This window comes from Pristiophorus japonicus, chromosome 1, assembly GCF_044704955.1.
Source record: "Pristiophorus japonicus isolate sPriJap1 chromosome 1, sPriJap1.hap1, whole genome shotgun sequence".
Classification (NCBI taxonomy): domain Eukaryota; kingdom Metazoa; phylum Chordata; class Chondrichthyes; family Pristiophoridae; genus Pristiophorus; species Pristiophorus japonicus.
Genome location: NC_091977.1, coordinates 314,780,543 through 314,795,841, shown reverse-complemented (window position 1 = coordinate 314,795,841; position 15,299 = coordinate 314,780,543). Strand labels below are relative to the sequence as shown.

Here is a 15,299-nt window from a genome sequence, read left to right as displayed (position 1 = left end):
GCGATTCGGAAAGTATCAAAACCCACATAGATGTTGCGGGATTCAAGATATGAATGGAAATCGACACGGGTGCATCCGTGAGTGTAGTACCGGAGTCGCTATACAAATTGCGTGATTTTCCATAGGAGAAAGCCAAGATAGAGCTGCGAGGCTACTCGGGAGAGAAAATTCCTGTGGTCGGTCATCTCTCCGTACCGGTGAAATATAAGGATCAATTTCAGAACTTGCCTCTAATAGTAATGAAAGGAGACAAGCCTGCCCTACTAGGAAGAAATTGGTTGATATCACTGAAGCTGGATTGGAGTGAGATTTTCCATGTGGAAGAGAGATTTTCATCAACGGATGAGGTTATCAAGAAGTATCCGAAGATGTTCTGTGAAACGGGCAGTCCAATCCAAGGCTTCAAGGCGAGTGTCAGGGTACAGAAGGACGCTAGATCGGTTTACTACAAGCCATGTTCTGTACCATATGCACTCAAAGAGAAAGCTGAGCAAGAACTCAAAAGACTAGAGAGTGAGAACATTATTTGTAAGATAGATCGATGTAATTGGGCTACACCCATTGTTGTTGTACATAAGTCCGACGGTCAGGTAAGATTATGTGGTGATTATAAAGTAACCGTAAACCAGGTTCTAGAGGGTAATCTCCCCAAAACATTGCCGAATATAGAAGATTTGTTCACAATACTGACAGGTGGTCAGATCTTCTCAAAACTTGATCTTACGAATGCCTACTTACAGCTTGAACTAGATGAGGAGTCCAAGTCATGTTTGACCATAAATACGCATCTAGGCCTATATCAATTTAATAGGCTACCATTTGGTATGTCTTCCACCCCTGCCAAGGGGTGATGAATCAGATTTTGCAAGGTATTGAAGGGGTAGTATGTTATTTGGATGATGTACTAATTTCAGCACCAAATAGGCAAATTCTTCATAACATATTGAATGAAGTCCTCAAACGGCAAGAGAAAATCAGATAAGTCTGAGTCCGAGTTAGGAAAACAAACAGCCTGAAGTTAGTGAGTTCAAATGAAAATCAAGGAAATTCCGTGGAGGAAAACATTCAAGATGAGCCTCGAATGAGTGTTAATTTGACACCATGTTTGGAAGGTTCTGTTCGCAAGCAAAGGTATCCTCTTCAAAACAGAAAGCAAGTAGTTAAGTTAAATTTGTAAATATGGAAAAAATAAGTCTATATCCTGTTACGTATAAACATGCAAGTTATGTATGATGTTTGTTATAACTTCTTCATTAAGAAGGGAGAAGTGTAATGTCTGTAAGCTTGTAATGTTTGCAGCTCTACACTGTGGATGTGGACGTATTGTGTACTGCAACTATAGAGTTAATAATAAACAGAACCAGGCATGTTCTGGAGGCTTCTGACAGAGCTGCCTGCATGTTAGAAGCTGTGCTCTGTGAATATATCACCGAGGCAGTTCAGAGAAGGTTCACTGGTAGATTCTGGAGATGAGGGGGTTGACTTATGAGGAAAGGTTGAGTAGGTTGGGCCTCTACTCATTGGAATTCAGAAGAATGAGAAGTGATCTTATCGAAATGTATAAGATTATGAGGGGGCTTGACTTGGTGGATGCAGAGAGGATGTTTCCACTGATAGGGGAGACTAGAACTAGAGGGCATAATCTTAGAATAAGGGGCCGCCCATTTAAAACAGAGATGAGGAGAAATTTCTTCTCTGAGGGTTGTAAATCTGTGGAATTCACTGCCTCAGAGAGCTGTGGAAGCTGGGACATTGAATAAATTTAAGACAGAAATAGATAGTTTCTTAAACAATAAGGGAATAAGGGGTTATGGGGAGCGATCGGGGAAGTGGACCCGAGTCCATGATCGGATCAGCCATGATCGTATTAAATGGTGGAGCAGGCTGGACGGGCCGTATGGCCTATTCCTGCTCCTATTTCTTCTGTTCATATGTTCTAATCTATATACTTTCGTATTGCACTAGGTAATGTATTTGGCCTATGAGCCATTGGCAGAGCCCATAGAAAGATTTATGTTTCAAGTTAAAATTTGAAATAATGCTACACCTTTTTCCAAAATGTGCTTTCTTCTATTGCATCTTCTATGTGGAAGCAAACTCATGTATGGAAAAATGCACCTCTAATTGAGTCTCGACTACCATTACACATTAAAAGAAATATGCATAAATAGCTTTGGAGATTAGGACCAAATTGTTCATAATGAAGAAAACTGTTGCTGATTTGCAGCTGGTGTGCAGACTGGTGAATTTCTACAGTTCATATTGCACGTTTTATAAAAAAACTTTACATTTTAGTTTGCACTGTTACTTTTTTTTTCTTATTTTTAGTTGTATTCACTGATAATTTTTGCAGCATGTCTTTTGAATGTTCTCCCCCTAATAGTCTTAAAAATGATAGCTTGACATAATATTTAGCTCAACAAATTAGGAAACGACTGATTAGTGTTTTATTTATGATTAAAGGGGAGGACCAACCTGGATTACAATGGTCCTTCACTAATATGGGTTTGTAGTACCCAACAAAATCTTACACTTACAACATGTGACTTGCTTTTTAAAAAAAAATATTGACTTTGCATGGATTTGAATGAACATAATCTTGTCATTTAATTATCTGTTACATTTATGGCAGCAATTTACTTACCTTCTGAATTTTTATATTTCAGTCTTGTACTCATTAAATTATTTAAACTGATTTGAATGAGGTGAGTGCAGTTGTGCCAGTTTATTGCAATTTAATGTTATAGCCATGTTGTTTTCTTCCTGTGGTAGAATAACTAATTTGTTTTTGAGTGCTTGGAAGTTTGATAGTTATTGTACATTACAACAGTTTCCTTGTGGTGGGTTTGCTACCTTCCACTGACCCTTAACCGCCATCTGGTATGAATTCAGAGTACTTCTGTCATCTGCAGCTAATTACTGTCACCTGCACATTGCGTTCACCGCAATACTTTGATATTGTGTTAATTACTAAAATGAGTAATTTATCAGCTTGTTTACATGTACTAGTTTTTTTAAAAAGGGTTAAAACACAAGTTTAAAATTTAAAATCTGCTGCATAGCAACAGCGTACATATCAATTCTTGATTTCATCTTGAACCTAGGGTTTTGGACATCGTCCCCAGGAAGCAGGTTAAAGAATGTAATTTTCCTTGAGTAATTTTTTTTAACGCATACGAGTTGCACTATTCTTATGTACGTCTGGTAAACTTCAGCAAGGGCAGGGGCTACAAGTCCATGTACGTATTGTATTAATATATTTTGGCCCTAATTTCAAGAAACTGAGGACTATCCTGATTTATGATTTAAATTGTCCCCAGTGGCACTTGCACAGCTGACAATCGAGAACTGGAAAGATGTGTATACAGAAGAGTTTACAAAATGAAGCCAGCTGTGTTTCCCTACATACTGTGGCTTCCTGACATGCATCATTAAACCTTATTAGCTACTTCCTTTTGCAGAGATTCTTGTAGACTCGAACCCTGCATATTAGCAGTTTCTGTCTCTCCAACTGGAAATTATTTCCTTTATTGTAGAGTGTCACCCGCTATAGTTTCTGATGTGTAGTAATTGGTACTTTGGAGTATAATCATAGTGAAATACCACTCCATGCATTTCTTTATTTGAAAATTAATACAGACCTCTTTACTTTATCTGTCAATCTGTGCAACTTTTCCCATAAGTCCAAATGTTAGGATTTCATATAAGCCATTAAGTATGAAATTGATCATCAAATGTTTCATCGGAGCAAGAGTAACGTACACCAAAAATAACAAAACAAAGTTGAAATTAAACTATTTTTTAAGTAAATGAATTTGGAATAATAAACTGACCTTTAAATGAGTTGACATAAAGGACTAATATTGGGAAACGAGCAATAAACTTTCATCAATTTATAATGTGTGGGATAGATTATTAAAGTTAGGATTTGAAAATAATCACATAGTTTAGATGGTAGTGATTTTTTTGAAGTCATGAGAGGAATTGCACAGTGTGAACACAAGATACTTACAGTCCTGTAATATGTAATTTGTATGATCGGTCTACAATTATAGACTAGTTATAAATAAGTAAAGAAAAGTTATGGGGTCAGCTACAAATGTCAAGTTGTTATTGCTCTCCTAGTTCAGAATTACCAATCTTCAGTTACAATTATGCAGACTGTGTTACTCTGAACTAAATGTTATTGCAGGCAGCCATACTGAAATGCATACTGAAGTGTAACGTTTTTACTTTTGAAGCCAGCACAATGTTTGAATTTATTTCTTGTATATCTTAATGGTAAAGGTGAATGTGTACTCTCATGTGAAAACTTCAGCTTTAAGGTGCTTGTGACTGTGAATAACATAGACACTGGAATTAGAGAACCTGCCTGCATCTATCATGGTTTTTTTTTTGCCATATTTCTATTCTACTGGGTGGTCTAGTAAATACTTCTTAGAATTTATAATTTTCCAGGCAATAGGAATTTAGCAGAATAAGTGATTCAGGCATTTCAGGTTTGAGTGCATTATTTGGGGGTATTCTGGAGGTGTCATTAGGCTCTTTACTCGTGGTTAAAATAGAAGCTTGTTTCTCTTTCAAGTAATCTGCACAATTTAATATAGTGGTACTGAAGTACATGATAGATGTGGCAAGTAGGATTCTGTCTTTTGTTTAGTGCCTATCCTTGACCAGATAACAATGTAATTGTTCCATTTAATCTGGTTGCATTGATTTGAAGACATGAACAGATTTCAATAAAATGAGAAACCAAGGTTCACACCATAGTAATCGATAAAGAAAGGGCATTTTGTAGAAGACTATTATTGCTTGAGGGTGTATGTGAGATTATTACCTTTAGTTCAGAACCTGATTATACAGTATAATGTAGCGATGAACATTCTGGTTTTGGAATGTGTAAAATTCAATTCTTTATGAAGCTTCATCCTGATTGCTTCATGTTGATACACTAGCTCATGTAGAAATTTATCTTCCCACCATTTTACTTCTAGGAGATATTAAAAGAAATTCACTCACAATAACAACTATATCTCTAAAGGTAAAGGGGCCAATTTCAACCGAAGCTGCCAGTCGGGAAACTGACGGGATTAGGTGCAACGCTGGTTGTACACCCTGCCCGATTGAAGTCAATGAAGAGCAATATTGTGTGGAATGTAAAACCAGCATTCCACTTGATCCCGTGGATTTTGCGCCTGATGAGTTAGGTTCAAATTACCCCCAAAGACCCACTTCTAAAATATGGAGTAAGTTAGTGAAAATGGAAATATTTAATTACTCCTCTTCCCACTGCATGACTTCAAAAACAAACTGCAAATTTAGTACTCACTGAGGAATGTTAACGTTGGAATTTTTGATCATTTTTGGACTATCCGGCAGTGACTATTTTGTATTGTGGGCTTCGAACTAGATCGACACTGCTCAAACTCAATTAGCAGCCAGCAGAGAGAATAGACTTTCATCCCATCTGTTTCTGCTTTGTTTCAGTTGAACCCAGTTCCAGAGATGAAAAGGCTGCACGTAACCTAATGTACCATCTTTCCTCTTCTGTGTATTTCAAAACATTTTCTCATTCTTTTTGAAAAACTAAAAAGGCATCGAGTTTTTGCTGTGTCACGAGCTAGAGAAAAAGTGGCGTGGTTGCTAACTCCTGGATGATGAGGGAAACTTGTGGAGTAATAGGTGAAATAGTAGTATGCACGCATGCGGAACATTTGGTTTCTTTGCAAATTGTTGACATGATTTACAGAATAAGGCACAGATACACCAGAATCTAAAGCGCTTGAATTGAACAAAATTTGAGTCTTCAAGTTTGCAATATTTATGGCTCAGAATTTAATTTTGATGCTCACTTAAGATAAGATTATAAAATTGCATTAACTTCTAGCATAAAGATGTAATGTTGAGACACAAAATAAAAATGCCCAGTCTCTGCAATAAATAATGCTATCAATGTTTCATTAACTAGCCTGACCAAATGTAAAATGCCAAACTGAAACTCCAAGCAAAAAGTTAATGTAGTGCAGTAAAGCTAGTGTCCTTTTAACTTTGCATTTTCCCATGCACTACAGTGTATCTGATTACAGCCAGGGTTTCAGGAAATGGTAGCCAGTGTTCAAATGTAATTAGTGCTACATTAACATGGGTTATTGTGTATATAGTACATTTTGTTCACAGGCAGTTTTGTTTTTATTTTATTTAATATGGTGTTTTACTGTATTTTTGTCAGATTATCATTGTTGCCTATTAATTAAGTGCTGACATGAGTATGGCTTGTCATGGAAGCCTCCATTTACGTTTTGTGTTCAATTCTTTCTTGCTTTTGATGAACCAATTACAAATCAGATGTTTTCGTAGTGTGTAGATTGAAAGTGATGGTTACACTGTGTGGGAAAGGGAAAATTGTTATGCAACACTTATTTACCAAGAATTGTTTTTCTTTGTTGTAATAGAGCAGAACTTACCATATTTATGAGGTGGCAGTTCATTGGAGCCGTGACTTTTTCCAAGGGAACAGTAGTATTCTTTGCTGAATTTTCTGTATAGAGTTTCACAGTTTTTTCCGCTGTTATGATGCAGGGGTGAACAGTCTCAGTCAGTAGTTATGCATATTGTGAGACAGTGATTCTTTATTTTATTACAAAAAAAGACCAACTTTAGACGGCCAGATTAAATCATTCCTTTCACTTTTAATGGGATTTAGATGAATAGAGCAAAATATGCACTTTGCATTCATTGATAGCATCTTTAGGTTGAGGTAATTGAGTCTTTTTTCCTTGACTGAATGAATAATGACTTCATCTGATCTGCAGTGAGGCCTGAAACTTAGACTGCCATTGTGAATCCAAAAAGATCTGGTCTTTGAAACGTGCTCTGCTTCTCTGGCTTAATTTTTCTTCTTTTTAATCCCAAAACCTATTTTTCTCGATAATTCAAGCATAAACCACATATTAGTAGAAACTGTGGAAATTGCAAGATATTTGCCTTAGTTGTGTTACTTTTGTGTCGCTGATAAATCAGTTTGCTGTCGTCTACAGAATCTTAGTTCTCGGAGGAAGAGAAAGGCAAGCCTTCAGAATGTTTGAATTCTTCACAAATATTTGGGTGTTTCTATAATGAAGGGAAACATTTGTGTTTGTGTTTGTTTCCCATTTTACAGTGTCATAAGGTTTTTGAAAAGAACTGCTGGAAAGTAGTAAGAGGAATTCTGTTGTGATGCCCCTTTACCTTACGGATTTTATTGACTGATGCATTCAACAATGAACAGGGAAAATAGACAATGTGAGGCACCAGAACTTTTGAAACCGATTCAATGATCAGCAAAATCTTAAATGAATTGGACAAAAACAAGTTGCTGAATCTGTATTAAAGGGCAGTGTAGATATAATTATGATGAATAATTTGGAAAAATTAACTTTTTTTCTGGTTGTGCAGTGCAATTGAAGGGAGGAATTGGAGAGTAAAGCCTTTCCGAATGATTTTTTTCCTCATTTGTGATGTCATTGTGGATAACAAGAAAATGAGCAGAATTATTTCTTTAAAAATGTAATTTCAATTAACAGTTAATTATATGAATCCTCTTGAATGCAACCACCAACATATAAATAATTTTTAAGACTATAAAAAACTCCAGGAAGGCATAATCAGGTTAGTGGAATAGGCAGAGACAGGTGGGAGATGGGGACAGGAGAAGGCCATTTAAATTCCCAAGCCTGTTCCGCCATTCATTTATATCATGGCTGATTGATCTGTGACCTAATTCCATATAACACCTTTGCCCCATATCCCTTAATACCTTTTGGTTAGCAGAAATCGATCAATCTCAAATTTAAAATTAACAATTGACCCAGCATCAGCTGGCATTTGGAGAAGAGAATTCCAAACTTCTACCACCCTTTGCAAGTAGAAGTGTTTCCTAACTTTACTGTTGAAAGGCCTGGCTCTAATTTTTAAGTTATGTCCCCTAGTCCTAGATTCCCCAACCAGCGGAAATATCCGTTCCCCTTAATATCTTGAAAACTTCGATCAAATCGCTCCTTAATCATCTTAACTCCAGAGAATACAACCCTAGTTTGTGTATTCCTTCTTCATAATTTAACCCTTGGAGTCCAGGTATCCTAGTAAATCTTCACTGGACTCCTTCCAAAACAAATATATCTTTCCTAAGGTGATATTTAATGTGGATAAATGTGATAGTTTTTCCTCCCAATATGTATCACTATCATGGGAATATAAACTCGATGGAAAGACTTTGAAGGGTGTGGAGGAACAGAGACCTAGAGGTCCAAATATATAATTCCCTGAAAATGCGGGTGCAGGTAGATAAAGCCATTAAAAAAAAAAGCCAACAGCTTATTGGGCTTTATAAATAGGGCAGAATACAAGAGTAAGGAAGTAATGATAAATTGGTACAAAGCATTGATTAGGCCACACTTTTGAATAGTGTCTGGCATTTTGATCACCTTGTTACAGAAAAAACATTAAAGCTATAGAGAGCGTTGAGAATAGATTCACCAGGATGATGTCAGGGATGGGAAACTATAGATAGAAGGGAGACTGTGATTATTTCCACTGGCACAGGGAGCGCGAAGCAGCGACTTAATAGAGGTTTTGAAAATTATGAAGGGATTTGATAGAATGAATGGAGAAAAGCTATTTCCTCTGGTTGGGGACTAAGTGACAAGGGGTCATCGATTTGAAATTGTCACAGAATGAGAGGAGAGATTTTGCAGAGGATTGTTGGAGCATGGGATGCATTGCAACAGGGAATAGTTGAAATAGGGACTAACTTTTATGAAAAAATTAAATAAATATTTGAAGAAGAGGAGATTATACGGCTATGAGGAGAGTGCGGGCAGTGGGTTTCATTTTGGACTCCCATGAGCTGGCACAGGTTGAAATGGTTTCCTTCTGTGAGGTAAATGATGTCTATGGCTTTTCTGTTGAAATGATTGAGTTTTCTATTTTCTTTTTACCTCTATTCCTTTAGTCATCAAATTACTAATTTCCTAATTGCAAAAAGAAAACCTCTCTTGCTCATTCATATTAAACCTATACATAATGGCCCAAAATTTGCAGTGGGTAATAACGGTGAACTAACAGCGTTCAGTGTTATTACACCTTTGAAACTGATCACAACTTCAGGATGTAACGCATGCGCATCTAAACGCAGAAATCCTGAAGTTGCAGCCGGTCATTCAATGCTTCTACGCTGACTGCGGGATTGAGAGATCTTTGTGGGTAGCTTTCTTCAGGGCCAGCAGTGAATGCCTTTGCTTCACCGCTGACAGCATATTCCAGGCCAATGTATCAGTAACATTTTGGGCAATAGATTCTACGAAATTTTTACCATGGAAACTTGGGACGTATGTGTATTTTTGGATATATATATGGGAAATAGAAGTGCTACAGTTTAAACTTTGCTGCCAATTAATGAATATATGGTGAACTATTAAAAAGATTGAACATTTTGCAGCTGCCTCTTTTATACCCAGGCCACACTGGGAATGTGATTTTATTTTTGACAGTGACGCTGATCATACCACATGACTTAATCACACATTAATTATTGTCAGCTTTGAGTGGGATATAAATCATACTGTATGTTAGGCCACTTTTCCATCATTTAAAAAAAAAAGTGTACTCATTTTTTGTTGTCATCGCTCCCTGCTCAATAAAAAGTCACCCTTCACCCCTCTGTCCTTGCAAACTACCACCCCCTCTCCAAACTCCCTTTCCTCTCCAAAGTCCTTAAATATGTGGGCCTCCCAAATATGTGCCCGTGTTTCCCAGAACTCCATGGTGGAACCTCTCCAATCAGATATCCGCTCCTGCCTGTTAGAAACGAGAGATACCTTAAAATATATGGTTATGCGACTAATACTGTGACGCGAAGAATGCTGTGTTTACATGATGGTGTTGGATCTGGAGACAGCAAGACTCCTTAGACTAGAGGGATGCATAGAAGTGCTAACGTTTTGGTTCATTACTGATAATAGCATTCTGCACAATGACAGCCATATACAATTACCGGGTATCTGTTGTTTTCAAGTTATGACTTCAACTTTGTTTATGTCTCTTTAATTTAACCAACTAAGCCCTATATTATTAGTAACCAGTTATAATGCTATGGTAGGAATTGGAGTTAGTTTAACAACTGCTTGTGAAAATAAGTAAAAGTTAACGTGTTCTAGAAAGACTTAGAATGGAAGGAAGGTAGGGAAGTTAACATAAGCAATATCTCAGAATGGATTAGTTTGCTAGTTCATAAAGACAGGTAACGATCGATGGTTGAAAGAGTACTGGGCAAGGCCTTGTATTAATGGTACCCGAGATGATGGGGACCAGGAAGAATAAGACATGAATTCCAATGAAAAAAAATCCTGAAAAAAAATATAAACCGGAAAGACGTGGACAAGATTAGGAGACATCTTTAGGGAGGGCGTTGTTTCAACAATCGAGACAAAGAACTCTAAGCCCCATTGGGTACTGAGTTTTATAGAGAACCTCTATAGGCCAAAAGGTCTTGCCCACCCCTAAAATTAGAATAAAAGCAACCTCCTGGGGGCTTGTCCTCACAGACGGAGGAGGAGAGGTATAAGCTGTCGACGAAAGGAGGAGCAGCTACTCCGAGAACTGCTCACCTGTACCAACCGTCTGTCCATTCGGATCGGTATCAGCTACTTGTCACGGTCGTATTTTTTGCTGCAAAGCTAATGTGTTATATTCCATCTTAAACTCTGATTAAACGCAAGTTACCCACCATATTGGTTTGCACTCGAACTTGATTATTTAAAGTGGCCAGAGATAGCCATAGCCATAGCACTGAAACGGCTTTATTCAAAGTCACAAATGTCATCCTCGGTGATTGTGATTGTGACTGTGCTGCACTCCACTATCCATCCTCATTGGTCTCCACCTTGCTGCAGCCTTCAATATGATCAACCACACCATCCTCCTCCAATGCTACTCCTCAGTTGTCCAACTGAGTAGGAGTACCCTTGCCTGGTTCCAATCTGACCTATCCAACGTAGTCAGAGAATCTCCTGCAAATGCATTTTTTTCTGCTACCGTACCGTTGCCTCTGGAGTCACCCTCCTATATCTTACCTACATGCTGCCCATTGGCGCCATCACCCGAAGACGTGCATAATTTTTCACCTGTACTCTGATGACACCCAGCTCTACCTCACCACCACCCCTCGTGGCCCGTCCACTGCCTGTTTATCAGCTATCTTGGCTGACATCCAGTCCTAGATGAGCTGTAATTTCTTTCAGTTAAAAGTTGAGAAGATCAAAGCCATTGTCTTCAGCCCTCATCACTGATTCCACCCCCTTCTTTGGCCATTATCTCAGGTTGAACCAGACGGTTTGCAATTTCAGTGTCCTATATAACTCTGCTGAGTTTCTGATCCCATATCCTTTCCATCACACACACCAACTAATTCCACCTATGTAGCATCTCCTGGCTCTGCCGTTGCCTCAGCCTAACCTGCTGCTGAAACCCTCATCAATGTTTTTTTTAACCTCCAGTCTCGACTATTCTAATGTTCTCCTGGCTGGCCTCCCATCTTCCATCCTCCATAAACTTCAGCTCATCTAAAACTCTGCTGCCCATTTCCTAACTCGCACCAAATCCCGTTCACCTGTCACCCAGGTGCTCGCCGACTTCCATGGTTCCAATCCACCATCGTCTCATATTTAAAATCTTCATCCTTGTGTTTAAATTCCCCGATGGCCTTTCCCCTCCCTATCTTCAGCCTTACAACCTTCCAGCTGCTCTGCGTTCCCTCAACTCTGACCTTTTGTGCATCCAACACTCCATTTACCCCACCATTGTTGGCTGTGCCTTCAGCCATATCGGCCCTAAACTCTGGAAGTTCTTCCCTGCCTCATCACCCCTCTCTCCTTTTAAGATGCTCAATAAAATCTATTTGATCAAGCTATTAGTAACTCTTCTTAATATCTCCTTCTTTAGCTCAATCAATATTTACCTGATTACGTTCCTGTGAACTGCCTTGGGATATTTTCTGATGTTAAAGGTGCTATATAAGTGCAAGTTGTTTTGTAAAAATCAAAAGTTCAAACTGTAGATATGTGACTTTAATGGTCTTGCTCCAATTTTTGAGCACAACCATTTTCCCTGACCTAAATACAAATCTGGGGTAGAAAATGGGTAGCAATTGGCTCCTATCATTATTGGAGCACATGTAAGTTTTAATATTTTTTAACTAAGTGATGTTGCAAACTTGTGAGGAATGCAAACTGCATCATAAAAATGACAATTGTGATAAATATTTTCAAAAGGCAAAGCTTTTTTCAAGTTTTTTAATGCAACCTGATTAATTTGTGCTAAATTATTTTTATTTCTTATAGGTCGGATTGCTGGACCTGGAGCTAAATCGACTGACAAAGGCTTTGTTTTTAGCTCTAGTTGTGCTTTCGGTGGTTATGGTAGCTTTGCAAGGATTCGTAGGCCCTTGGTATCGTTACCTATTCCGGTTCATCCTATTATTTTCCTATATCATCCCCATCAGGTAAGATATTTTTTTAAATGCTGCCCAAAGCCACTGAATGTGAATGTTGAAATTCATACCTAGTTCTAATTGTGAAGGAAACTGATCTTTATCTTGAAACTGTCGCAGCAGAGGCAGGAAAATGTGATGGTCCCAGAAGAATCATACTGCTGTGAACAGCCTGTCTACTTGCTCTATTCCTGCCATTCATTTATTACTGCGGTTTTAGTTTCACAGTACTAACAAGTAACATAAAGCAGTTATTGGAATAATTGGCAAACAATGCATTGAGAAGAAAAGTTGTAATTCCCTAATAATTCTAATGTAAAATCCTGTTCTGCTATGTGCCCTGCTCATCTCAGGTTCCTTATTTTAATAGTCTTTTTTATTCTTGCCAGCTGCGTTAATGTATATTTTTAAAAGCAATTTGAATTATTTTTCATGTGCTCCTGACATTCTTGTCTCGCTCCCATTTCTTATAACTTAGTCACGGATGGAATTGCTTTAAATGTTTGACTTCATCTTGTTTTAATTTACCTTGGATCATCTGTATTTTAAAAAAAAATGTACTGACTATGAAAATTGAAGTGCTGACACAGGTTGATATTACTAACAACATTGGACTCGGGCCTTAAGGCAAAGCTTGAATAAGTTGAAAGTGTTAACTTCTCTCTCTCCTGCTTGTTTGTACAGTTTGCGGGTGAACCTTGACATGGGAAAAGCAGCCTATGGTTGGATGATCATGAGAGATGATAATATTCCAGGCACAGTGGTCCGGACAAGCACAATACCAGAAGAACTGGGACGTTTAGTTTATTTATTAACAGATAAGACAGGTAATGTTGATGTCCTCTCCTGAGCTCATGACATATTTCTGATGTTTTGTATGTTTCTAACTTTGCATGAAAGATGTTATTGCATTGTTCTAAAATGCTGTCTGACATTTTGAATGATATTGATGAAGTTCAGTGAGGTGAAACAGTTGGTAATTTTGTGTTGTGGACAAATTGATGTGTGCACCAAAAAATACATTATTAGCTTTACATCTTACAAATTTCCCTTAAAGGAATTTTTAAATGCATTTAAACTGTTTGTGGCAGATTTACCAAATCTGAGCTCAATATATATTTTTTTTAATGAGAGGTACAATGGGCTCAATTTTCCCAGGTCATTTGCGCCATTTTTTCGGCGTGCGTCGTTTTTTCTGGCGGAAATATTTAATTCAAAGTTTCCCCCTGGAATCTGTGCCGGTGTAACTGTTTTAGTTACAATTTTTCTAGGTTGGTTTTTTTGATGTCATATTTGATGTTCCTTCATGTCTGAACCATTTTTCACATTTTGCCCAAATTTTTTTAATCCTAGGTCAGCATATCTGGCCACTCCGAAAAACCTTCTGTTGAGCTAACAGAAAGTAGCGCACATTGAAAAATAGGCGCTGAAAGACGCCATTGTTTTTCATCAAACTTTTTGGAAGGAGTCGCTAACACTTGAAATATCCATAATAAAGTTCAACTTTTTTTTACCTTTTCAATGGAAGTTTCTTTGATTTCTGAGGTTTTTATTTTTTTTTTACTCGTACGCCACCACCGAACGTCTTCAAGCAGGGCTGGAGAGGGGAGGGTGTGGGGGAATTGGAAGGCTTCTGCACTGAGCCCGGAGAGGGAGGTGTCAATCAGAACGCTGCTGCACTGAGCCCGGGCGGGGAGGTGGCGACCGGAAGGCTGCTGCACTAGGCACAAGACTGCAATGAGTTTGGGGGAAGAGGGGAGAAGTCACAAGACTGCAGTGAGTTTGGGGGAGGGAGGGGAGAAACCACAAGACTGTAATGAGTTGGGGCGCTGCAGCTCCGATTTTTCCAATGCCCTCACACACCACTCAACGTTGTCACACACACAACTGGCTCTTTAAAAATGGCCGATTGCCAACCTGGATTGCGCATGCGCGTTCATTGAAATTACGTCAAAAACGTCATTATTTTTCCCGCGCAGGCGCAGAAGGTGCGGCATCGTTTTTTCGGCGCAGACAGCAGGCTCCACCCCCAGAGGCGACTGGACACGCTGTAAGGCGCCAAATTTGAATTATACATCGGGAAAACTTTGGCAAAACATTTCTGGTGCATTTCAGGCCTAGAAAAATGGGCGTAACTCTGGCAAAACGCCAGAAAACAGACTTAGGCAAAATTGAGCCCCATATGTAGAAACATAGAAATTTACAGCACAGAAGGAGGCCAATTTGGCCCATCGTGTCCATGCCGGCCGACAAAGAGCCACACGGCCCTTGGTCAGCAGCCCTAAAGGTTACATATAAACCTATGAACAATGACGGAAGGGCAAAGAGCACCTAGCCCAACCAGTCCGCCTCACACAACTGCGACACCCCTTATAGTGAAACATTCTACACTCCACCCCAACCGAAGCCATGTGATCTCCTGGAAGAGGCAAAAACCAGATTAAAAACGCAGGCCAATTTAGGGAGAAAAAAATCTGTGAAAATTCCTCTCCGACCCATCCAGGCGATCAAAACTAGTCCAGAAGATCACCCTGGCCTTATTCGATTCCTCACAGTACTTACCATTATATCTGCGCCATCCAACAAAAGGTCATCCAGTCTAATCCCAATTACCATCTCTCGGTCCGTAACCCTGCAGGTTACGGCACTTTAAGTGCCCATCCAACCAGCTCTTAAAAGTGGTGAGGGTTTCTGCATCCACCACTCTTCCGGGCAGCAAGTTCCAGATCCCCACAACCCTCTGTGTAAAGAAGCCCCCCGCTAACTACCCTCTAAA

General features: G+C 38.8%; 1 protein-coding gene across 5 annotated transcripts in view; it reads left to right on the top strand.

Moving 5' to 3' along the window:
- atp9b (ATPase phospholipid transporting 9B) overlaps positions 1-15,299 on the top strand; it is a 468,699-nt gene that overhangs the window by 343,353 nt on the left and 110,047 nt on the right. For all 5 annotated transcript variants that reach the window (XM_070888575.1, XM_070888576.1, XM_070888574.1 and 2 more), the window contains 2 exons: positions 12,375-12,535; positions 13,208-13,350. In XM_070888575.1, the coding sequence (XP_070744676.1) occupies positions 12,375-12,535; positions 13,208-13,350 (304 nt within the window). The remainder of the gene's footprint in view (positions 1-12,374; positions 12,536-13,207; positions 13,351-15,299) is intronic.